General features: G+C 46.5%; 2 protein-coding genes across 5 annotated transcripts in view; both read left to right on the plus strand.

The window, feature by feature from the left end:
• Positions 1-8758, plus strand: part of LOC125440026 (broad substrate specificity ATP-binding cassette transporter ABCG2-like) — a 30808-nt gene extending 22050 nt beyond the window's left edge. For all 4 annotated transcript variants that reach the window (XM_048509541.1, XM_048509539.1, XM_048509538.1 and 1 more), the window contains exons 12-16: positions 815-939; positions 1891-2045; positions 5792-5881; positions 6984-7084; positions 8606-8758. In XM_048509541.1, coding sequence (XP_048365498.1) covers positions 815-939; positions 1891-2045; positions 5792-5881; positions 6984-7084; positions 8606-8753 — 619 coding nt within the window. In that variant the 3' untranslated portion in view covers positions 8754-8758. The remainder of the gene's footprint in view (positions 1-814; positions 940-1890; positions 2046-5791; positions 5882-6983; positions 7085-8605) is intronic.
• An 11019-nt stretch (positions 8759-19777) lies between these two features.
• Positions 19778-24228, plus strand: part of LOC125439636 (broad substrate specificity ATP-binding cassette transporter ABCG2-like) — a 29414-nt gene continuing 24963 nt past the window's right edge. The window contains exons 1-3 of the mRNA XM_048508752.1: positions 19778-19980; positions 21167-21226; positions 23360-23474. Of these exons, the coding sequence (XP_048364709.1) occupies positions 19778-19980; positions 21167-21226; positions 23360-23474 (378 nt within the window). The remainder of the gene's footprint in view (positions 19981-21166; positions 21227-23359; positions 23475-24228) is intronic.

A 24228-nucleotide genomic window follows, 5' to 3' on the forward strand; every position in this document is an offset into this window, starting at 1 on the left:
GCTGGGGATGTTTAGTCTGGAGAAGCGAAGGTTAAGGTGGGGGACATGATTGCTATGTTTAAATAGTTGAAGGGATGCCATGTCAAAAAGGAAGCAAGCTTGTTTTCTGCTGCCTCAGAGACTAGGACACAGAGTAATGGATTCAAGGTGCAGGAAAAGAGATTCCACCTAAACATTAGGAAGAACTTTCTGTCAGGGCTGTTTGACAGTGGGATTCACTGCTTCGAAGAGTGGTGGGGTCTCCTTCTTTGGGGTTTTTTTATCAGAGGCTGGATGAACATATGTTGGCAGTGCTTTGATTGTGTGTTCCGGTATGGCAGGGGGTTGGACTAGATGGCCCTTGTGGTCTCTTCCTACTCTATGATTCTGTGAAATTCAGTCTGTGGGCTTAACAGCTTAAGTCCACAGACTGAAACTACTTGCATACCAAAAGCCTTCTTAAAGAAATCTGGCAGTCAGTGGAATGCCAGTAGGGATGTGGCCAGGCAAATTAAAATAAGAAGGTGCTCTCTTTCATGGCTGCCCAGCATATTCCAGACAATTGGAGCTTCTAGAAGAGAACCTCTGTTGCTTATCTTGGCATTCAGGCAGGAGGATCTCTTCAGACAAATTGTTTGAGAAATGTTTTAGTTTATGGCACAACATGCTCATAGAAGACAGAATAGTTATATGCACTTCTTGCAAATACATTTATTCTGATCATAGTAACATCACGCAACTTGAGGCATGCCTTCAAACTTATCTGAATGATTCCTGTGTGCAAAATGTATGCTTAGTTCGAGGTGACTGATTTTATTCCATCGTTGTATTACAGACACGAATATATCAGCGGATACTACAGGACGTCTGCATATTTCTTCTCAAAGCTAACGGCTGACTTAATACCCATGAGGACTTTACCCAGCATCATTTTCACATGCATCATTTATTTCATGCTAGGCAAGTATACTGTAGACACAGCTGTGGGTAGGATGTGGAATCTGAAGCGAATAGAGCTGAGTTTTGTTAATCGGGTTTGTGCTGGCATTGTTTGACATGGTGAGATAAAAGCGGACCTTGAATTCATGCCCACCCTCCATTCCCCACAACTAAAAGAGAGTGAGCAGACCAGGCAACTCTGTGCTTACTGGGGTGTGGAATCTTGTGGTTGGGTCGTTTAGTTCCTCCTGTGGTGAGCAGAGCAGGTGAAGGGTTGATGGTGTCAGGTCTTAAGATTGAAGTCAATAAGAGGACTCTTGTATTTCACAGGGAAGTCGTTATTGGACCCAGCTAGTACCTGGCTTCAGCAAAGCCAGCTCTGCTGGGCTACTGGAGAACAATTACATTTATCCCTCTCAGAATTCCCACCACAAAACCCCCTCCCGGTTTCCCATGAAATGTGAGAAAGAGAGATGTTTGGGAGTCGAACAAATCAATGACAGTGCAGTGATAGTTCTTCGCCATCTGCCACCTACCCGCAGCTGGTTTGGCATCAGGGTTGCCTCTAGTTCCACTACAGTTGCAAGTATCAAAGGAAAACAAAAGCATAGGAAAGGTCCATTAACATATCAGAGATTAATACGCTTCCCCCCTTCCCACAGGCAGGTGTGAGTCCTTGCACCTAGCCTCGCTGTTGATGTCAGGCTCCATCCTGACAGATGGAGACCAAGGCCTCACTTCCAGTCTTGTCCTTGGTGGGATAGACCTCAAGGACATGAAATGGATGAGGACTGAACTCACACAGAACAGGTTTCCCATAAAGCAGGAGTAATAACAAAATACCTCATGGGGCTGCTGCCGCAGCATATGATTAGAAACGATTAGAAATAAAAATGCATTGTGTTTTGAATGGAATAACTGCAAATATTTAATAGAACATACAAACACTCCCTTCTTTTCTTGTCCTTCCAGGTCTGAAGCCAACAGTGGAGGCGTTCTTCATCATGATGTTCACCCTAATGATGGTGTCTTATACAGCTACTTCCATGGCTCTTGCTATTGCCACAGGACAGGACGTGGTATCTGTTGCTAACCTTCTCATGACCATTGCGTTTGTCTTTATGATTGTGAGTATCCTTGCTTAGTGGTAACTTAGGGCTGCTTTATGAGTTATCACAGCTGGCTGCTAGAATGCTGAACTGGGTGGGTTCAGTCACGCAGCTGGCTGTAGGAAGGGCCAGACTGAGGGGGTTTTGTGCCAACAGAAATGATATATTGGACATCACATCTTTCCTGGTGGCACATGGGAGTGATTTCAAGACTGTGTGCAGGGATACAGCAGTGAGGAACAAGAAGTGTTGAACCCTGCTTTGGAGAAAGAAAATGCCACCATGTTCGATTCACTGAATACTCTCTGTCCTCTGAACAGGGAGTTCTATATAGCAGTGATACGTCTCTTTGTCAAGGCACAGGCTGCACCACTGGGAGCATAATGACAATAAAGTTTTATCTTTATTTATCTTTACCTTTAAGAAACAAAAGGGAAGGAACAAAACACACTTGGGAATGATCTTAGGGCTAAATGCAACGTGACAGTATCCTTGTGTTTGCCACAGGGATGCAGTTGCCGGTTTAAAGTCTAAAATGGGCAGTTTAAAAGTGGCCCCCGGCACTTGAGTGGTTTTTTAAAATCTCCCATTTTAGGCTTTAAAGTGGAAGTGGCATCCCCATGGTGGACATGAAGATGGAGTCATATCTAGTTAGGCCCTTGGCCAATAAAGCAACAACAGGGGCAGCTGCCATGGGCCCACACAGGAGAGGGGCCCTGACCATCCATGGACCTTTCAAAATGGGGGGTAGAAGTGTGGGGTACTGCTTTCACTCATGCCTACTACTTCTGGGACTAAGGTAACAGGCTTCTGGTGGCAGCAACTCCTGTCCGCCTTGCCCAGGGTGAAGGCTATCCCTTGATTGGTGCTAGGGTGACAGTGATTCTGGACTTTTGCATAGGGCCCCAGAATCACTAAGACTTGCTTGGACTCCCTGATGCAGCCTACGAGCTTGGTATGTTCCCTGAAGGATGCTGGGCTCTGCAAATAGCAATCTACTGGGGATCCTTTGCCTGAAAGACCTCAACCCCAGGCCAGGGCATTTTCAGCTCTGGCTCCAACCTGGTGGAACACTGTGTCCATTGAGACCAGGGCCCTGTGGGATCTGGTGCAAATTCGCAGGGCCTGTAAAATCAAGCAGTTCCATCAAGCATGTGGTTGCTTCTATCATTCAAATGGCCTCTCTATCATCTAACCCCCCCCCCCCTTTTATTTCTGGTTATTTGAATCTTCTGGTATTTTGAAATTTTACACCTATGAGTTGTTTTAGTCACCATTTAAGTTTTTAAGAATTGTAATGTAACTTATGTTTTTCCTGTTTGTAATATATTGGAAGCCTCCCTGAGCCAGTGTGGGGAAGGGCAGCATACAAATTATTAATATTATTATTATAATTACTACTAATAATAGGAATCTCAAAAGGATCACTGTTGACCACCGAACACACCCCCATTGCTTAGTCCAGTGATGGCGAACCTATGGCACGGGTGCCAGAGGTGGCACTCAGAGCCCTCTCTGTGGGCACGTGGGCACAGAGTTCATCATCGGGGGGGAATCCCCCCCCCACATACACACACATCTAGGCTGGTCTGGGCTGCTGGACTTGATGTGCGTGCACCTCAGCGAGCAAGGACTCGGCTGGCAGGCCTGGTCCCTGTGCTCCAGGTGGCTGCTTCCTGGGGGTGGTGGGGCAGAGGCGGCAGAGATGCTAGAGAGGCGCAGAGCGGCACATGTGGGACTTGTTGGAGGCTACAGCAGGCTGGCCCCTTCTCGAGAGGGTTATTCAGGTTAAATTGCCACGTTGGCACTTTGCGATAAATAAGTGGGTTCTGGGTTGCAATTTGGGCACTCGGCCTCAAAAAGGTTCGCCATCACTGGCTTAGTCTGATCAAAGGGTAGGACAACTGAAAGTAATCTGGAACAAGGCTGCCCCGTGGCTTGCTTCCCTGTTATGCTGGGAATGTCATGTTTTACTGATGGGATCAAGACAGCAGGAAGCAGCAACTACTTAAGCACAAACAGAAGCTTTTCCTACACGGCTTGGCTCAGTGGTTCTTAACCCTTAATCCATTCCTACCCCACAAATATGCAACATTATCATCAAATTCCCCACCCCTGAGCCACAAGTAGAGAATTAGGACATGAAAACAACACTCTAGACAAAGGTAACTTGTGTCTATTTATGATATATGATTACAGTACACAGATCTTGGGCCGACGTTCAATGAGGCCATTGTGTGTGATGGCTGCCAGCCAACTCTTTAGTCTTTGGCTTGATTCTTATCTGCTGTCTGCCCCGGTTTTAAGGGGCTGGGGTTTTATCCTTGGGGTGCGGTGAGCTACATGAAACAGGCCTTTCCCCTGCTGGTTGTCAGAAACCTTTTCAGGTAGGGAAAATGGGCTGCTTGAAATTCACAAAAACCTCCATATGTGTCCAAGATGATTGAATGCCTTTCGAAATTTGCAGATTGTACTTGCGGGCAGGTAGAGTTAGGATTGGCCCTTGTTGAGAATCAGTGGCCTGGTTTGTGAAACAGCTAACTCCCGTGGCTTTATAAAAAGAAACATTCTTCATAACAGTATGCCATCAATTTTAAATCTGGAAAACAACAATTTTGTCCCATGTATCAAAAGCTGAGGAAATGCTTGGTGTGGCTGCTTTCACTCCCAACACACATGACACTTCACAAATACAGTAAACTGTGTAGCATGAAACCCACGTGATTCGGCATGGGCTAAACAGCGGTGGTTATAGAAACCTAGTGTTACAGTGTACTATAGATCATATACAAATCTAATGTTTTTAAACTAGATATGGCACTAGATTACTGACTAAGATTTAGTTGCCCACAATGTTCCTTGTAAGCTGCATGGCTGCACAAATACAGTATTGGCGCTGTGGAGATTGGCCAGCTGTCGGCAGGGGAAGCTCTCTCGGGCAGCTCAGTTTTGCACAGAGGTTGGGAACATCTGCACAGAGGTACGGAACAGTTATCAGGACTACTGGTTGCAAACCCCTGTCCTAGCCAGTATTTGAGCCATGCAGTATCAAGTGCATTCCTGCTTATTGTTTTTAGAGAATTCATACTTCTTTCCACGTGTTTGGTCAATCTCTAATCTGTCAGCAAAGGTGTCCAGGCAGCGGTGGGGTTCAAATAATGTAACAACCGGTTCCGGTGGTGGGATTCAAATAATTTAACAACTAATTGCATACAAGCACCATTTTAACAACCGGTTCTGCCGAAGTGGTGCAAACCTGCTGAATCCCACCACTGTGTCCAGGGTATTTTCAAGTAACTTTCCACATTCTGACAGCATGGCTCAAGAACCACACACATTCTTTTCCTCATTTACCATAGAGTACATGACAACAGGAATTTAAAACTTTTTAGGTTAAATTATGTAAACAAACATAACATATATTTTATGGTCCACCGCCTATGTTGCTCAAGCGTCCCTGTGCCAAACTACAACTTGGGGATGAGTTTCTGATGCTGTCTAAAAAAACTACAAACAGTAAAAGTTGTGGATATGGTACCTCATTATGACCATCTTTGTTTTCTGCCTTGGTTAAAAGGGGTTTGAGCTTTCTAAAAGCACTACTGCACCTTAGAGGAGAGGAAATGAGTTTAGAGGAGAACCCATACGAGTTTAAAACTGTGGTGGCTGCTGCTCATTGAATCATTGGGAATCGCTGTAAAATAAACCTCAGAATTTTGCTGGAGATTGGATTTGGAGTTTAATTGTGCTTTTGTGGGTTGCAGATTTTCTCCGGCTTGTTGGTCAATCTGACCAGTATTCTACCTTGGCTTTCCTGGCTTCAGTACTTCAGCATTCCTCGCTATGGAATGGCAGTAAGTGTTACGGTCTCTTTCTATATGTGTCATCGTCCAAAAAGGAACATTCCCATTGGCATCGGAGTATTGCTGGACACCTTGACCTGGATGGACCAGGCAATCCTGATTTTGTCAGATCTTCTCAGAAGCTAAGCAGGGTTGGCCCTGGTTAGTACTTGGATGGGAGACCACCAAGAAATACCAGGGTTGCTATGCAGAGGAAGGCAATGGCAAATCACCTCTGTTGATCTATCTATTGCCTTGAAACCCCTACTCAGTTGCCCTATGTCAGCTGTGACTTGACAGTACTTTATACACACATTGCTGATGTTAGTGAAATCAGCTCACTTGCTTTATGATTCTGTCCCATGATTTTGCATGGTGACAGGGGGAACAGTTCAAACCTCCCTCTTCAGGTTTCTGATGTGGAAATTGCCTTTTTCTCTTTTATCTGACTCTCCCCTGTTTGCAGTTTGCAGTTAGAGTGATTAAGCAATGGATCCACCAGGGAAGGATGAAAGGTTTGGAAATCCACACTGGAGGAGACTTCAGGTTTTGGGGAATAAAAATAATTTATCTCCCATGCAAATCTTTCCTTCCAGGATATTATAAGCTTTCTGAAACTTGAGCAGCCAATTCCTGTATCTCTCTGGTTATGTTTAAAATATTTAACTGACTTTTAGTATTCTGTGTTTTCTGACAATAGCTGGTCCTCATCAGGCTGGGGTTTTGGATAGGAGGTGTCTTTTGGTTAATTTACAAATAGCCCAATCGGGGGGGGGGGGGCGGGCAACAGCTTTGGGAAGCAGCACTGCCATGCACTCCGCCAAGTCAAGGGGGACCCTCCCTAGCAGAGGGGGCAAAGATGCTTGTAGCTGGCTGCCAGAGGCGTAGCAAGGGGGAAAGCGCCCGGTGTACCAGTGCGTCCTCCGCGTCCTCCGCCCCGGAATGCCCCCGCCACACCCTTGTTCTGTCTCACTTTGCTCATTGTTCATCCTACACAATCCAGAAAAAGAGAAAAATACAGTGTTGTGCTTTAACATCACTGTAACAATTATACCCAAAATATCTTGTTTAGAGAAGTCTTTGTATCATTTTGTTTTGCTTGTTATCATCTTAGGCCCTGCAGGTAAATGAATTCACTGGACTACAATTCTGCAACATTAGCACAAACTTTAATGTGAGTGATCCTAACTGCATGGAGATCAGCAAATTGCAGCCGTAAGTATTAGCTCTTTCTTTTAACCAAATTGGCCTCACTCGGTTAGAACCACGTGCAGTCTCCAATAGCCACATTCATATATTGATTAGAAGGTCTCCAAAAAGACACTAGAAGATGCAAGTCCACATCTTTCTTGTGATTTTCCACAGCATTATTATAACTGGATGCAGTGTGGAACGAGCAGTCTGCAACTGGAAGGTCTTGGCCCAAATTACACTCCCTCCTCCTTTATGAACATTGCCCTATGCCATTGATGGTGAACCTTTTCGAGACCACGTGCCCAAATTGCAATCCAAAACCCACTTATTTATCGCAAAGTGCCAACACGGCAATTTAACCAGAATACTGAGGTTTCAGTTTAGAAAAAAGGTTGGCTCCAAGGCATGTGTTACTCGGGAGTAAGCTTGGTGGTAGTCGGTGGCTTTGCTTTGAAGCAACCATGCAACTCTTCCAATGGGTAAATCATGACCCTAGGAGGGTTTACTCAGAAGCAAGCCCCATTGCCAGCAACCGAGCTTACTCCCAAGTAAAGGATTGAGCTTTAGTTCTTCGCATGAAAATTAGTGGGGTTTCACAGTGCTTAACAGGGTTACCTACACTGCTTCCCCAAAACTAGGTCTTAGGTTTAATGCTAATAATCGAGCCCAGCGGCCCAGGCCAGCCTAGATGTGTGTGTGGGGGTGGGGGGGTGGGGGGGTGGGACTCTGTGCGTGCCCTGCTCTGGCACCCGTGCCGCAGGTTCGCCACCACTGCCCTATGCGGAAATGCCAAAGAATAATGCAACATTGAAAGGCATTTTCAAAAATATACTGAATGCAATAATTGGTGTCAAAGAGGAGGTATTGAAGTGCTATGGTTAGAGTGTTTGAGGAGGACTAGAGAGAAATGAGTGGAAATCCCTGCTCTGTTGTGAAGCTCATGGGCTGCTTTGGGACCGTATCACAGTCTAACCTACCTCACAATGTGGTTGTGAGGATAACATGGAGGAGGGGGAGAACTGATCTCTGTGCAGCGTGGTGTAGTGGTTAAGAGCAGGTTGATTCTAATCTGGAGATCCGGGTTTGATTCCCCACTCCTCCATCTGAGTGGCAGAGGCTTATCTGGTGAACCACATGTGTTTCCGCACTCCTACATTCCTGCTGGGTGACCTTGGGCTAGTCGCAGTTCTTCAGAACTCTCTCAGCCCCACCTACCTCACAAGGTGTCTGTTGTGGGGAGAGGAAGGGAAAGGTGCTTGTAAGCCACCTTGAGTCTCCTTACAGGAGAAAAGGTGGGATATAAATCTAATCTCTTCTTCTACTACTACTACTTGCCAGCCCAAGCTCCTTAGGCAAAATAGTGTAAAAATAATAAATTAGTAGCCACAATACCGAACTTTCTTCCCTCAGCACATTTTGAGATATTTATTTTGTAATTTTGCCTTCTCCAGGCTGCAAAGCTTGTAGAATTTCTATTCAAATGACAGTAATATACAGAATAGCAGACAGATTCCCAAAATGGTGTCTTGTGTTTCTTTGCAGGTGCACTGGAGAGCAGTATCTGGAGAGCCAGGGGATCGATGGAACATCCTGGGGCCTTTGGCAAAATCACCTGGCGCTGGCTTGCATGTTCTTCATCTTCCTTACGATTACATACTTGAAGTTGCGTTTCATGAAGAAGTTCTCTTAAACTGTACATGGAAATTAGGATAGACCAGGGGTGTCCAACTCTGGCGCTTCAGATGTTCATGGACTACAACTCCCATCAGCCCCTCCCCTGCTGGCATTAGGCCATGACAGTTTGAAGGGAGCGGGGGCTGATAATTGTAGTCCATGAACATCTGAAGCGCCAGAGTTGGACACCCCCGGGATAGACTCTTTCTTTTTGGTTTTGTTAAATAGAATTTGGTAAACTAAATGGAAGAAGCAGCTATATCGTTAGGAAAGAAACAGTGTGGCCGTGCGTCTTCTTGTGTAACACATCTAATGATTAATACTGTGTTTAGTGGCACCTGAAGTCTGAACCAGCAGTGTTCTTCAGAGTTTGCTGTTTACAACTGATGTGGATGACTCAAATTAAGAACTTCTTACACTCCATACAATTCAATGGAAGAAAGAGGCTTTAATTTTCCCTTTGGAACCAAAGGGACATAAAATGTATCACCCAGTCTTGGTTAAGTCTGCCCCCCCCCCCCCCCCCATAGTTGGTATCCCAGTAGTTGCTAAAATGCAAAATAGTTTTGTGGAAGTCTTTTTCAGAAGTTGCCATCACAGATATAATTTAATAAGATTCTTTTTGTTTGGCTTTTTTAAAAAAACACCTGTTTTTGTACATCCACTAGTTATATTAAGCACGGAAGACGCATATCTCTAGAGTATTTCACATTGTTATTGCTTGGCTGCTTGTGAGGCATTATTAAGCCTGATTGCTGCCATTTGGCTCTGCTCCTGCTCAGACTACTTGCAACCAACTCTAGATGCCCAGCCATTACGGTCCTAGTTAAACTCTGCCAATCCACTTTACTGAGCCACTCCATTTAACCTGGTTCTATTTGAGTCCACCTTAGAGACCAACAAGATTTTTCACGGTATAAGCTTTTGAGAGTCAAAGCTCCCACCAGGTACCTGACGAAGGGAACTTGGACTCTTGAAAGCTCATGCCCTGAAAACTGTGGGTTAGGAAACTGTTGCAGATTTGGGTGTGGAACCTGGCGAGGGAACTCAATAATTCACCCTCAAAGCAGCAATTTTCTTTATAATATGGAAGTCAGTTGTGATATTGGGGGAACTTCAGGCTGCACCTGGATGTTGGCAACCCTGTAGGTAAAGGTTTTTTGCATCACCTGATGCTTCTAAGGGATGGCACCCGGGGCATTATGAACCATAGTCTCTTTGAAGACCGACACAGCCATTATCATAGAAAGGTTAGCAACAGCCACGTCAAGCTTAAACATTATGTGCAATTATTACAATAGAGTATGTTTTTTAAATAGCAGCTGGTTTGGGTGGGAGCACAAGAGAATGGAGAAGAATTTTGAGGAAGGAAAGAAAAGGATCCCTGTTCTGATCCATTTCTAAACTCTAAATCATCTCTTTGAAGCCTCACTCACAATCGAGACATCAAACACGTTTGCTCTTTGGTCCCTATATCATTCCAACGCTAGCTCGTATGCAGCATTGTATTACTTTTTAAGCTTAGAAATCAATCAACGGGTTCACTCTTGAAATATTATCTGGAAACAAATTTGTGGCACTGGTTAACAGTGAAAAGGTTTAGCCTGAAGTGCAATCTGTCGTAGGCAGCCAGTATTAATGCTTCTGATTTTGGGGAGGATTTAAAAAGACTCACGGCTAAGTCAAAAGCGAATCCCACTTTGTGCAATAATTTTACTCCCTGTTAAGTGGTGTGTATGATTTGCAATCTTTGTGTAGTTTCTCTGCTGCGTTCTGAGGCCAGACCTGGGTGCGACATCAGACCATGGAGGGTGGGGGGGTGGAGAAGGGGGGGCTTCAACCTTCCCTGTGCTGTTTCTGGAGATGAAATGTCCTCTGGAGCTGCATGTACCATTTCTTGCAATTGCTGTTGGCTGTGGGGAAGGTGAGTTGGGTCAGAAAAACCTGGACACAACCTGTGTATTGCCTTGTTCAGCCCTGTGTGCAGAATGAGTGCAGATTTTCACATGCTCTGTTAAGATATTAAGTTAGCATGTGTGCATAACCTCAGCTGCCCTTCTGTCTGTGTTCACTCGTCTTCGTCTGCTCTGTTCTTCCCTTATGTGTCCAGTCTCTCATTTGAATTGTAAACCTAAGGACAGAACTGGCTGTGTCTGTTTTTGTTTTATGTACAGTACACCATTTCTGTAGATGCACTAGAAATAAACATTGGATATACTGAATTAATGCCTCCAGTCCCATGAAAAACTTTGTGCGCAACAACGAACGCATTCATGCAGAATGCAGCAGCAGTGGTTAAAGAAAATGTGCCAGTACTCAGTTGTAAGGCTATAGCAGTTTGCCCCTCAGGACTTGGGACAGCCCCCTAGTGAATATGTAATTTAAAAACCCTGCTAGAGAGAAAACATCTTGACCTGGATAGCCTAGGCTAGCTCGATCTCATCACATTCTAGAAGCGAAGCAGGGCTGGCCCTGGTTAGAACTTGTGTGGGAGACCACTAAGAAGACCAGGGTTGCTATGTAGCAGCAGGCTATGGCAAACCACCTCTGAAGACCTCCTGCCTTGAAAACCCTATGAGGGTGCAGTACGTTGACCATGACTTGATGGAACTTTCCATCACCATAACAGAGACTCCAGGCATCCACGCTGGCCTATTTGTGCGACCGCAGCGGTCAGCGTGGAGCGAGGCAGACGGAGATAACATCTGGTGGAATGCGCCAGCAGCGGGGAGGCAGTCCGTGTTCCTAAGCGAGTCTCGTCTGCGGTTCCTGGCGCTTTGTGTTACTCTGTCAGTGTAGGAGGGAGGACTGGGGAGTTCGAGGCGGGGAGGCGGAGGAGATCATCATGTGATGCATGATCTCATCTGGCTCACGTCGCGAGGAGGAAGGCGTGCGTCTGGAGCCTAATCCTCACCTGGGGGCAAGACCATTGTCCCAGCGCCGGTGGTGAGCGAACAGTTCATGACCCGTGACGCTTCGTGGGGGGGATGAGGTGGGGAGTGCGTCGACCCGGCAAGGCCATGTGGCGTCCCGCGTTCTACTCACGGTACTGCTGGAGTGCGGCGGTGCACTACCCATCTCCTCCTTTTTTTACATTTTAAAGCGCGGGGCAGCTAAGGCGATTTAAAGGGGCCAGCTTGTCTCCTCCGCCCGTTTAGTCAAGTTATTTGACCAAGCTGCTTGTGTAACATTAGAACTTGGTTGCGGGTAAGGAAATTCGAGGCTTCTTACACGTTGCAGGCAATATTAGACGCGCATTGGAGCGAAACAAGATCGATAATAAGGCACACAATTAAACCAATGCAGAGCTGTACAATAGCACTCAACCATCCTCCGGCAGCCAGCTCAGAGGGCTGATGACCACCAATGAAAGGGCAAAACATCATACTTCAGATTAGATACCAGCTGCGGCTCCGCTTTCATGTGAATCAACTGGGAATTATCAAGAAGATTAAAACAACACGCCAATAGCCAGCGCATTCTCACAACCTTGGTGGTGTAACAACAACAAGTAATCCAATAAGCGACACGATTGTCTGGGTAAACGAGCGAAGTTCCTGCTGCTTTCGGTAGAGAGGGCGTCCAGAGCGTTGGAGGTAAGTTGATGTGGACTTAGCAAAGGCACAGGCCAGCCCGGTAATAGTCTCTTAGCATTGTAGGAGGCGAGTCGGGGACTCCCACTAGAAGTTGCGAGAGCGAACTCGGCAGGAGGCGACAGCGTGCGTACTCGACAGGAGGGTTGAAAGGCAGGCGGAGGCGGCGGCGGCGTCGGGCTCGAGGTGGAGCCTGGGGTAGGACAATGGTGGCGACTGAGGCAGCAAAGAGTTCCGGCAGGGAATTGGTGAATGTAGTTAAGCGTCCTCTCCCGCGGAGTCCAGAACCAGCCCCTGCGAGGCAGGATGTTTCGAACAAGGGAATGTCACTCCATGTATTGTGCGGATTCCAACCGGCGAGCGAATGGGCCGGAGTGGTTCCCGTTGACTCTGCGCCCGATTGATCGCGAGCGCGGAGTGTTGGAGCTTCGTGGTTAGCGACAGTCGTGACAAGGAAGGCGCCAGCGGGAGGTTTGGGCGGCGGGTCTGATGCGAGCTCATAAAATATCTGATGGATGAGCATTCATGAAGGGGCTCAGCCCAGACTCCGCTAAAGGCTCGGTGCTTGCAGGCGAGGCAGGCAGGAGCTTAGCAGGCTCCCGACTCTAGGTACTGACAGGCAGAAAGATGAGGCGTTGGCAGCGGCAGCAAACTGTACTCCAGATGTTGGTCTGGTGAAAGCTTCGCCAGGGGTGGCGGTCGCCATAGAGCAGGGAGGGCAGCAAGAGCAGGCAAAGGATGGTGGTCGCTGAGTTGGTGGTGATGATGATGTCGCCAAAGAAGCTGGCGGCACAGAGGTTCTCGAAGGTGTCGGGGTGGTCTTGCTGGGCGCCTTTGGCGCTGGAACCTGGCTGGTGATGCATGTAGCGTCTCCCCAGGTCATTCGGGTCTTTGAAGTTGGCGGCGGTGTTCTGTTGGGATGGCTGGTGGGATCCTCTAGAGATGCGTTCCATCTCGGGATGGGGTTGGTTTCCTCCTGCCGCCATTCCATGGGTTGGCCTGTCATGGCTGAATCCCGAGTCCACGGGAACCTGTAGGAAAGAGGGACTGAAACCACCCCCTTTCCCAGGTTACGGGGGGGTGGCGAATCCCGCCAGAGCTCAGTTCTCAGCCCGGATAAGGTGGGATCAGTTAGTGTTTTAGATTTAAATATGGAAGGAGAAGAAGGCTTGTTTGCAGCCTGTGAAGGTTGCTGTCTGGCCCTCCTGGGGGCATACACTCCTCTTTCTTTTAGTTGTTTGACAGGAGGGCAGGAGGTGGCGCGACCCTGGTGGAATTAGCTTCAAATCATCAGAGATTAGCGTCAAGGCCGAGGTCGAGCCTTGAGGAACAGAAGTCCTGGGGGGGGATTGTGGAGTATGCATGCTTAATCAGCAACACAAAGGGGGCTTTGGAAGCACCTTTGGGGGGATGGAGTGCATCGAGGGGGATGAAGCAATCCGGCAATTAGAGGCCAAATTCCTCGCACACAAAGGAAAAAAAAAGAGGAAGGGGGGTTTCTTTGCAAGGGAGTTGCACCTGCATTGACCTTGGTGGCTAATGCAGAGCTGGATGGTGCTAAATTTTGTGTCCAATTATCGGGGGTTGCGCCCGCCCGAGACCGCTCGCAGAGCCCGGCGGCGTGGCAACACCCACAAATCTTGAGGAAGGATCTGTGTTTGCAGCAACCCCTTGTGGGTATTAAGGGGGGGCATAATAGGCGGCAGCCTTTTTTTAAACTGGGGCCTGTCCTGACAGTGCTACGGTATCAGGGCGGAGCCCAGATTTTAATCAGGGAGGCCAGTCAGCCAATTGGCCCTCCGCCTTTACTGGTCAGAAAAACAGAAGGAAAAGAGAGGAGGAGAGGAAACAGATTTCCTGCGGAAGTAGAAAAATAATTCGGAGGAGCAGGTGGGATCAGCGACCTGGCCGGCTCTACCGTCCAAACCAGAGTCGTTTTGACCTGACTCATGAGGTCCCTTCCCAGAGATTGTATGGATGTCCAAAATGATGGGGCTGTGAGCTACGCTTCGAAAGTCCTAGGCTGTTGACCGTGATGGCGGGATACTCGTCTGGCGGTTTGTCTCCCCACCCCCCAGATGTCGCGGGCAAGAAGCCTCGATTAGAAGCCACTGGTCGAGACCCACTTTCGGCTACTCTGATAGCCAGTAACATCAAGCGCCGGTGTCCACCAGGCCCTTGAACTTACATCCCTTCTATAGCGAGCTCCAGATATGGGCGGGGAGCTCGATAAGCGTCTCCACTGCTGCGGCCGGTGGTGTAGGCTGCGCCATGTTGGCTGCCTGCTGGGGCTCGTAGCCTTTATTGGAGTGCGGCTTGGCGGGTAGCGCATGGGGCAAGAATCAGCTGGCGCCAGCTGGCTCAGCGGAGCGCTCCTGTGGGATGTTGTCCAGACCTGGAGGTGGATGGGTCTTAGTGCGTCGTCGATCACTCCGGGGACGACAGTCCCTGTTCAGCGGCAGGGCCTTTAACGCTTGCTTAATTGTCGAGTAGGGATAGACTCGTCATACTGGGTTGGGAGTGACAGAACCTGGGTGGGGAACTTAAAGGAGATGGGCTACAGGTGCATCTTGGCGAGATACCCTGAAGGGGGTGGTTTTAGTAGGGAGCCTTGGCGTTGCAGGTCTGCTCTAGTACTCTCCTCCTTGGTCCTGGGCTGGGGAGGCGCCGGGCGGGGTACTCTCCCCGGCCGAGGCAATCGTTTCTCCCAATGGAAGCCCTTCCACAGCAGGGCACCCGGGTTTTAGGTGGCCTTCTCACTCCTCGGGGAGGACCCTCCTCCCGCCGAGTTGTAAGGCCCCCCACGGGCTGCCTACACTCCCTTCCGGGAAGTGTCGGGTCTGCGCCCAGTTAAAGCAGTCATCCTGAGACTGTCTCCCACCCGGTGGAGAAGTGCTGCGGCCGAGGAGGCTAACAGTGGGCGGAGGACCCGATGTCCTGGCAAGCCTTAAGCATGTCGGCCAGTTCAGGATTTTTGAGCCGTGATTGCTCTCGCGGCACTCCATTAGAGCGTTCTCTTTCGCGGCGCATAGAGGCTCCCGTTTTACACGGAGGCCTCCATAAAGCTATCTACCTGCCTCTTGGCGCTTCCTGGAGCCTGTTCTAAATTGGCATAGGGCTCTGGGGTTTTGCGGATGGAGGAAAACTCTGGAGTTGGCTGGCGGCATTAGGACTTTGACAAATGCCTTATAGAAGCACTCAGAAGGCGACGTAAAGGTGGCCTCAGGCAGGACAATCTGATAGTTAGGATTGGCAAAGCATCGAAGCCCGTAAGCTGGCGTGATTGTAAGCGCCGCCAGAGGTGGCTGCTCTGTTGAAGCATTGCTGGCGGAACTCACTTTCCCCAGACCACAAGTGCGCGGGGCTCAGGGCATCGCGAAGGTGGTCTTCAGTCATCTGGAACCATTAGGTGGTTCCCTTCGCGATAACTTCCAGCATGCCTCTCCGCGTGAGCTGGTAATCCCTCGTCCGCATTGCTGGGCTTCGGTAAGAGGATGTTATAGCTTAGGGGCGGTACTTCGACAACCCGCCGGATATACATCCTCCCCTCAGTATCTGTAAGTGGATGGGGCACAATGCAGAATATCGGCGTCGTCTTCCGTCAGGGTTTCTTTCTTCTGCAGATGCATTGGTATCGTTCAAAGAGTTTTGAAAACCAGCGCCGTGCGGTGGCTAATGGAGGTGCAGTGGCCCGGAAAATGAAAGCGGGCAAGGGGCGAGCAGCGGAAGTTTGGTGGGTGAAGGCGAGGGGCAGAAGGAGGACGAAGCGTCCAATTTAGTGGATAGAAATTCGAGGTTGAAATTGAAGGTGAAAGATCGAAAGAGGCCTACAGCAAAGGGAGCCGTAGGTCTGCGACTGATGGCGACAAACATTGTCTCCGATCAGTAGCAGCGACGTGAGGCTCTGTTGTCGCGAAGAAGTCGCGTGATGTTTTTTCCCAGTCATAAGATTCAATGTCCCCTCTGGAGTACCATGGACACTGAGCTTCAATCTCCTCAACCAATTTCGCGCTCCCTTCTCTTCTGGGGACCCTGCAGCATTTTAGGTGCGCTTTCAGTTAGATCGCGTGCTTGTCACCAGCCCTGCTTTGCAAGCTCCCATACTCACGGTGTTCCGTCGGACTGAAGAGAGTGTACAGGGCCAGCGTGTCTCTGGATCGCGCCCGATCAGAAGGACAGCGATACCCGGCAGTGTGGTCCCTGGATCGCCCGATCCAGCGGACTTCCGGTATCAGCGCGACCCTTCAAGCGGCGGTAGGCAGGGTGGAGGTTCGAGATTCCGGGTTTTGAAGCACCAACATTTATGCGACCCGCGGTCAAGCGTAAACGAGCGAGACGGAGATAGCATCTGGTGGAGATCGCCAGCAGCGGGGAGACCCGGAGGAGTCCGTGTTCTAAGCAGTCTCTCGTCTGCGGTTCCTGGCACCTTTATTGTTACTCTATGCTCGAGTGTGGGAGGGAGGGACTGGGGAGTTCGAGGAGGCCGGGGAGGCCGGGAGATCATCATGTGATGCATGATCTCATCTGGCTACGTGCGGAGAGGAGCGTACGCGTCTGAGCCTAATCCTCACCTGGGGGCAAGACCATTGTCCCAGCGCCCGGTGATTGAGCCAGACAGTTCATGACCCGTGACTCGTGGGGGGATGAGGAGTGGGGGTGCGATGCGATGCGTCCGGCAAGGCCGCAGGTCCGTTGGCGTCCCAACGTTCTACTACGGCACTGCTGGGTCGGCAGTGCACTACTACACTGGCCCAAAGCGCCGGAACCAAAGGCCATGACATAATTTTCATTTGGATCAACCAGAATAGCATGAGCTTTTGTGGTAGATAAAATGCACCCGGGAGGAGGAGGGGGGAGATGTTTCAGACCTAATCTTGTCCACATCCTGTGCAGAATGGCAGACAGATGTGAAGAGAAAAGGGATTCTGAGTAGAAGGAAAAAAGTCTCCCTCCAACTGGAAAACATCTTCATTAAACTCTACCAGACACACAGATCTCTTAAAAAGCTCAGATATGAGGAAACAACAACATTGGAATGTGATGTAGGGAAAGTGAATGGCAAGAACTTATTCCTTTTGCTCCCACAATTCTGTAATGTGGGACACGCCCAATGGACAGTAGAATCTCAAACAACACATGATTAACTTGTGGAACACGTTGATGCCCAGCATACAGTAACTGACACTAGCGTAAAAGAGGACTGTACAAATTCATAGACTCATCAACAATGACTAGATGGAACCTCCCATTTCAAGACAAGGTATATTTCCGAATGGTTCTGGATGGTCCAGATTAGCCTGATCTCATTAGATCTTGGAAGCGAAGCAAGGTCAGCCTTGGTTAATACTTGGATAGGAGACCAACAAGGATCTTCAAGGTTGCCTCTTGTCTTGACATCTCTACAGGGTGGCCATCAGTGCACTGTGACTTGGTGGCACTTTCCACCACCAGTTGTGGAGGGGAGGAAGGGGAGCATTCAGGTTCTCACAACAACCTTGTTGGGCACAAACATTCCAGACTGCCAGAGAAAGAGTGTCCCAAGTTCACCTGCAGAGGATCATGGTAGAACAAGGAGTCAGACCTCATCATTACAGACCCTTGCCTGACACTCTCCACTCAAAGGCTGCATTAAACGATAAACTGATCTCAACTCATAGGGGATTTACGGTAAGGGTTTCAAAAATCCAAGAGACTTTCAGAGGCAGTTTGGAATGGCCTGGATTTCTTCCGCACATGCAGAATAATGCACTTTCAATCCACTTTCAACGCACTTTGCAGCTGGATTTTACTGTGCGGAATAGCAAAACCCACTTGCAAACAATGGTGAAAGTGGATTGAAAGTGCATCATTCTGCATGTGTGGAAGGGGCCATTGTTGCCCATTCAAGTACTAACCAACTATTTAATCCAAGGGCGGTCTCCACTTAGCTTCTGAGATCTGATGAGACCAAGCTATCCCTGGTCATGAGACAAGGTTCCTACTAGCAACAAGTACCCATGCTGAGGTGCACCAGTGACACAACTGCAGAAAATGCTTCCAAAGCCGCCCACGCAGCGCCAGCCTGGCGCTACCCGCGGTCTTTGGGGCAGCAGCGCCCCTTCACACGTGCGCTTTGACCCGCGCCTGCCTCCGAAGCCCCGCCCACCCTTCCTCCGCCCCGCCCACCTGTGTACACGGGAGTCTGATGGAACGCGCCGGAGGGAGCCGTTGCTCAGGGAGCGCGGCCAGATGGACAGAGGCGCGCTGGGCGTTCCAGAGCATCCTCGGGGATGGTGGCCGGACGCACCTGAGCACCTGCCCTGCCACGCTCACCTGAGCCCACCTGAGCCCCTTTTCGCCTTTTCCGACGCACGCGCAGCCCTGGCGTGGTCTGTTTATATCCTTCCAGCAGCATCTCCGCCGGGTAAACTGGGGTTGGAGTGGAAGAGAGGAGAAAGCGGTGGCTGTCTATGGGGAACGCTTCCGCCTCCACGATTTGTCAGTAGATGGGAATTTTCCTTTAAAGACGGGAAATCAGGAAGCTGCAGAAAAAGAAACCTGCCCATGGGTGGGTGGTCCTATGAGATACGCTTTATGTTTTTCCTGTATTCAGTGGATCTGAAATGTACAGGTGGGCTAAAGGTTAGGAGCTGCCCATAGGGCGGCCACGTTTTCGGCAGGTGCAAGCGATTGGTTTGAAACTGCTTTTTTAAACGATACAGTAACGTTAAGAGGAGATTTTCATTTGCAGTGTGTGCACCTGTGCACATATGGGTTTTTTAATTCACCATCAGGGAGACTGGGGTCGCAAATCTGGTTTTCTTTCCAAATACGATCCTTACATGGTAGGTTAAAAATAGTAATTAGTCCAAGATAATCCCTGACGTTTTGTAGCTGATTGGGGGGGTGGGGGTGGGATTTGAACCCAGGTTAACATGACAGTAGCATCCTGTTTATTTGTACTTATTTATTTACAAATGTACATCCAGTTTCTCTTTCGATACATTCAAGGCAATTAACAAGGCTACTTTGAAATCCATCACTTTAAAATATAATGTATTAACAATGACAAGTGCATTAGAAATGTTATGTATATATGTTATATATTAGCCCCAGACAGATATTCTTCACCCCCAGAAGAGCACAGTTTTCCATTGCCTGCTGCAAACAATGAGGGCTAGGTCCTTATGGTTCCTCTTACAAAGAACTGGAGCCATGACTCAAAAGATTCTTAGCATCACTGAAGAAACCTTCACCTGTCAGGTGGAGGGTTCTGTCATAGGAGGTTGGTCTGGGGACCAATGGAGTTCCTTTCCCACCTCCACATTGCCCCCATGTTCCTCAAGAACCTGTTTCTACTTTTGGAACTAGTACAGTAACAGACATGCCTCAGTCTCTTCTCAATGAAATTATTGTGGGCTCGCTGTGATTTTTTTCATCGTTTACACAGTAGCACCATTCTCCCAGAATGAAAAGGTTTACGCAGATCTTGAACGAAGACCATGCAAAACATGCAGATGAACCAAAGAAAAGAACAGTGACGGTTTCAGAAAACATGGTGGCCCCTGGAAGCACCGTGACATTTTACAACATCAGCTACAAAATAAAAGTAAAGACAGGCTACTATGGCTTCCGAAAGACCGTTGGAAAAGTGATTTTAACAGATATCAGGTAAGAATTAATTGCTTGCTGATGCTTCCTGACCTTGAGTACCTTTCTACTGTTTCCTTGCATGGAACAGAATGGGTCTGGTATAGTCCTCCTTTCTTCACTATGATTCTACAATGCCCAGCTGGTGATATCCTCTCCATACATATTACATTACAGCCGGAATGGGCACTGAAAAATAAACCCTCCTGTGTTCTGCACTGAAACATTCAATGACATCTACCTCCCCCAAGCCCTTTGAGTTGTACTCAGGATATAGGCTTTCTTGGAGCTCATGATTTATAAAAATATCATGTATAATCAAATCCAAAAAGAAGATCGGAACAGCAAACTCACAATAAAAAGAACACTCTATCTGATCAACATCTGCACAAAAAAGGAAGGAAAAATGCAAAAGTAATATATATAAATAAACATGTATTTATTTGTTGGGGGGTTAACTGTACATAATCACTTTTATTAAGTTGTATTGGTTCACATTATTGTTATTTCCTTTTTTTGTGCCAGTTATGTAGATGATGTTCAGACAGATTGTTCTTTTTATTGTGAGCTCATGATTTATGTTCCATCCATAAATGATGAACTCTTAAAAGGGGATATGTGAATATGAAAGTTAGCTGGAATTCAGATCTAGCACTAATAAGAACACCTAAGATCCTTGTAAAACAGAAAGCACATGTAACAAGGACACAGTGGCACTTCCGTTAGCAAAATTCCAGGCCATAGCTACACATTACATTGCTGTCAAAGCAGAAAAGAGTTGTTAGCATCTTAAAAACTGGCAAATTTGTCATGGGAGGAGCTTTTCATGAGTCAGCACCTGGCTTTAAGGCTCCCGTGATAGTAAATTTGTTATTCTTTGAGGTTCCCAGAATTCTTCATTATATTAGCAAAGCTGGAGATTAATTTTAAGTGTTGCATTAGGTTCGTTCAAGATATAGAATGCCATCAAGAGACCATTTCTGAATTCTTAGGTTCTGTTTTTTTGTTGAAGAAACAAGAAACTTTTTTGTGAATAACCTTGGTTCCCATCAAGCATCTCTTGAGGCAAAAATCATTCTGATAGATACCTTCAAAGTAATGAAACAAAGTAGTGAACTCATAGCAGTATCTATAGGAAGGGGATTTGATTAGTTGAGTGTGTTTAGATTAAGTAATGAACTTGCGACAAATTCATTTTATTTTACAGCGGCGTCATGAAACCTGGTCTCAATGCAATTCTAGGACCCACAGGTTCTGGCAAATCATCGTAAGCAATTAAATAAGAAAGAAAGACAACTTGGTTTCTTGTTAACTGTAAAGTGTAATATTATTACATTCAATGCCAACAACTGAAGTTGTGCCACAAATGTGAATGTGTATATAGGTGAAATGTGAGATAGATTTTCAGAAGAGTTTTAAGCAAAAAATAAAGATAAAAGTGTTTTGTTGTGTAACAAACTCTCTGAATTCAATAGTTTTTGCTTTGGAATGTACAGGTTATCTTGCCTATATAAATTATATAAATTAAAATCTGAGTTGGTTTGACTTAATTTCTTACGAGAAAAGTATCTTTTATATTTAAGGTCTCACTTGGACATCAGACTTGTTTGGGAATTTGTTTATCTAGTGATCGTGATGTCCTGTATAATAATAACCATTTAAAATTATGGTACTTTTAAAATAAAGATTTGCCAAATTGGTCTAGTTTGTATATATACTGTCTTGTCTAAACTTTTATACCAGTTTGAAAATGTACCAATTGCTTTGTCCTAGAAAACAATACATAATTGGTGAAAACAACTAGCAAGATTTATATAGCGTGATGAGAAAGGTCAGGTTGTGCTTTGTGTTATACAGAAACAAAGAAGGGTTGGAGGATTATCTCTTTTGAACCTGATAATCTATTACCAATTCTCGAGAGGTTGAGGATATTGCATAAATAGCTTTGCAATAGTGAAGCTATATCACGGTCTCATATAGGAGGCAGTTTTGAAGGTGTTTATTGCATGGGGGTGGGCTTGTGCGTTTCCCTGTTGTTGCTGCAGTGGCCAATTCAGTGCAGTGACAACACAGGTTCCACAAGACAGATTTCCCGGTATTTTGTAGCCTCAGTCTACCAGCAATAGCCCCCTGCCCTGGGCACCAGTGGCCCTTTTCAGGTTTTTTAAAATTGGCAATTGAATATTTGTTATATCATAATATTATGCAGATCTGTCCACGAAGTTCTCTGAATTCTCAGTTATTTTCAAATAAGTCAGTCTCTAGCTCCCTTATTTGCAGTGACGTAAGGGGAAAGGAGTATCTCTGAAATAAAACTGGTTAGATATATATGTATGTGTGTGTGTGTGTGTGTGTGTGTGTGTGTGTGTGTGTGTGTATGTATGTATATATATATGTATGTGTATATATATATGTATGTATGTATGTGTGTATATATATATATGTATGTATGTATGTATGTATGTATGTATGTGTATATATACATGTATGTATGTGTGTATGTGTGATGTGTGTATATATACGTATATATATATGTATATGTATATGCATATGTATATATATTTTAAAAAATAAAGCTGGGGATACAGAAAGTTTCATATATAGATTGTTATAACCTTGTGACCATATTTGAATTTGGTTTTTTTTAACTCACTGGTGGCAAGGGAAGTGGTCACAGGGGAGGGTGGAAGGAAAAATTGTGCCCTTGTTGGTGGGACTAGGAAGATCTGAAGTTTCCCAGGGTCCTACCCTGGCTCTGTTTGATCAACCACCACCACCCTGCCCCCAAAACCAGTTTGGGAAAGATCATAGGAAAAACAGGGAAAATTCAGCAGGTGTATGGAAATCTTAAGATGTTTTGTTGAAGCAGGAAAAGCTCACTACCCAGTAGTATCCAATCTGGGGCAAAAAACACACATTGAAATTGCACTAGAGTGCTAAATTGGGTTAGTCACAGTTCCCTCAGAACTCTCTCAGCCCCACCTACCTCACAAGGTGTCTGTTGTGGGGTGAGGAAAGGAAAGGAGTTTGTAAGTCACCTTGAGTCTCCTTACAGGAGAGAAAGGTAGGGTATAAATCAAAATTCTTCTTCTAAATAACTTAACTATCAAAACTGACAGAAATGGTCTGAGACGGTAGACTGGGGAAACCCATCCTTCATCTAAAGGTAGATACCTTCCTTGATTAACAACTGACAGTGAATTGGCAATATTTTTGTAATTATGAGTATATTTTTAAAAACTTTGATTACTATTTATTGTTGAGAGTCTTCTGGTGTATCTTTTTCTTCATGATGTAAATTTTAAAAAATCATCTTTCAAAAAGATTCAGATGTCTGATCTGTAAAATGTATATATGCATAACAGCTTCTTTCCACCAAGTAATTTTGTCTGTCTTCTAGCCTATTAGATATTTTAGCAACAAGGAAAGATCCTCATGGACTGACTGGAGAGATTTTGATAAATGGGTTCCCTCAACCTCCACAGTTTAAATGTATGTCTGGATACGTAGTACAGGTAAATGTCTTTTTTTGTGTGTGTGCCATCAAGCCACAGCTGACTGATGGTGACACTGGACCCTTCCGCACATGCAGAATAATGCACTTTCAATCCACTTTCAATGCACTTTGTGGCTGGATTTTACAGTGCGGAATAACAAAATCCACTTGCAACCAATTGTGAAAGTGAATTGAAAGTGCATTATTCTGCATGGGCGGAAGGGGCCACCGTAGGAGCTCCCCTTCCTCCCAAGGCAAGACATATTTGGAGGTTGTGTGTTGTTGCCTGCCTCTGCATCATACCCCTGGTATCCCTTGGAGTTTGCCCATCCAAATACTAAAATAGTGACCCTGCTTGTCTTCTGTGGTCTGAGGAGACCTGCCTCACTTGGGACTATCCAGGTTAGGGCAAATAATGTCTTAATTTTTTAAACCTTCCTTTTCTGTCCCACATTTTGCACCATTTACTGATATCATCTGATGTCTTTGAGTGGACTGTATTTTGAAGTTCATTATTCTATTACATAAATATTATTGTTTAATCAGATTTTAGCCAATTCATTTTCTTAGGACAGCTCAATCCTAAAACCCGAACGACTGATCACTGCCAATGATGGCATAGCTCATAGCATCCTGTGCTTTCTCAGTAGAGGAGGAGGAGGGAATTTGAAAACTTCTGGGTCTGTTTCCTCATAAGGAAAAAGTGCAGAAAGCATATTTGTTTACAAATATGCAAGCAGACCAAAGGAAACAGGCATTTCTCTCTTTGCAAA

Source organism: Sphaerodactylus townsendi, linkage group LG10 (assembly GCF_021028975.2).
Source record: "Sphaerodactylus townsendi isolate TG3544 linkage group LG10, MPM_Stown_v2.3, whole genome shotgun sequence".
NCBI lineage: Eukaryota > Metazoa > Chordata > Lepidosauria > Squamata > Sphaerodactylidae > Sphaerodactylus > Sphaerodactylus townsendi.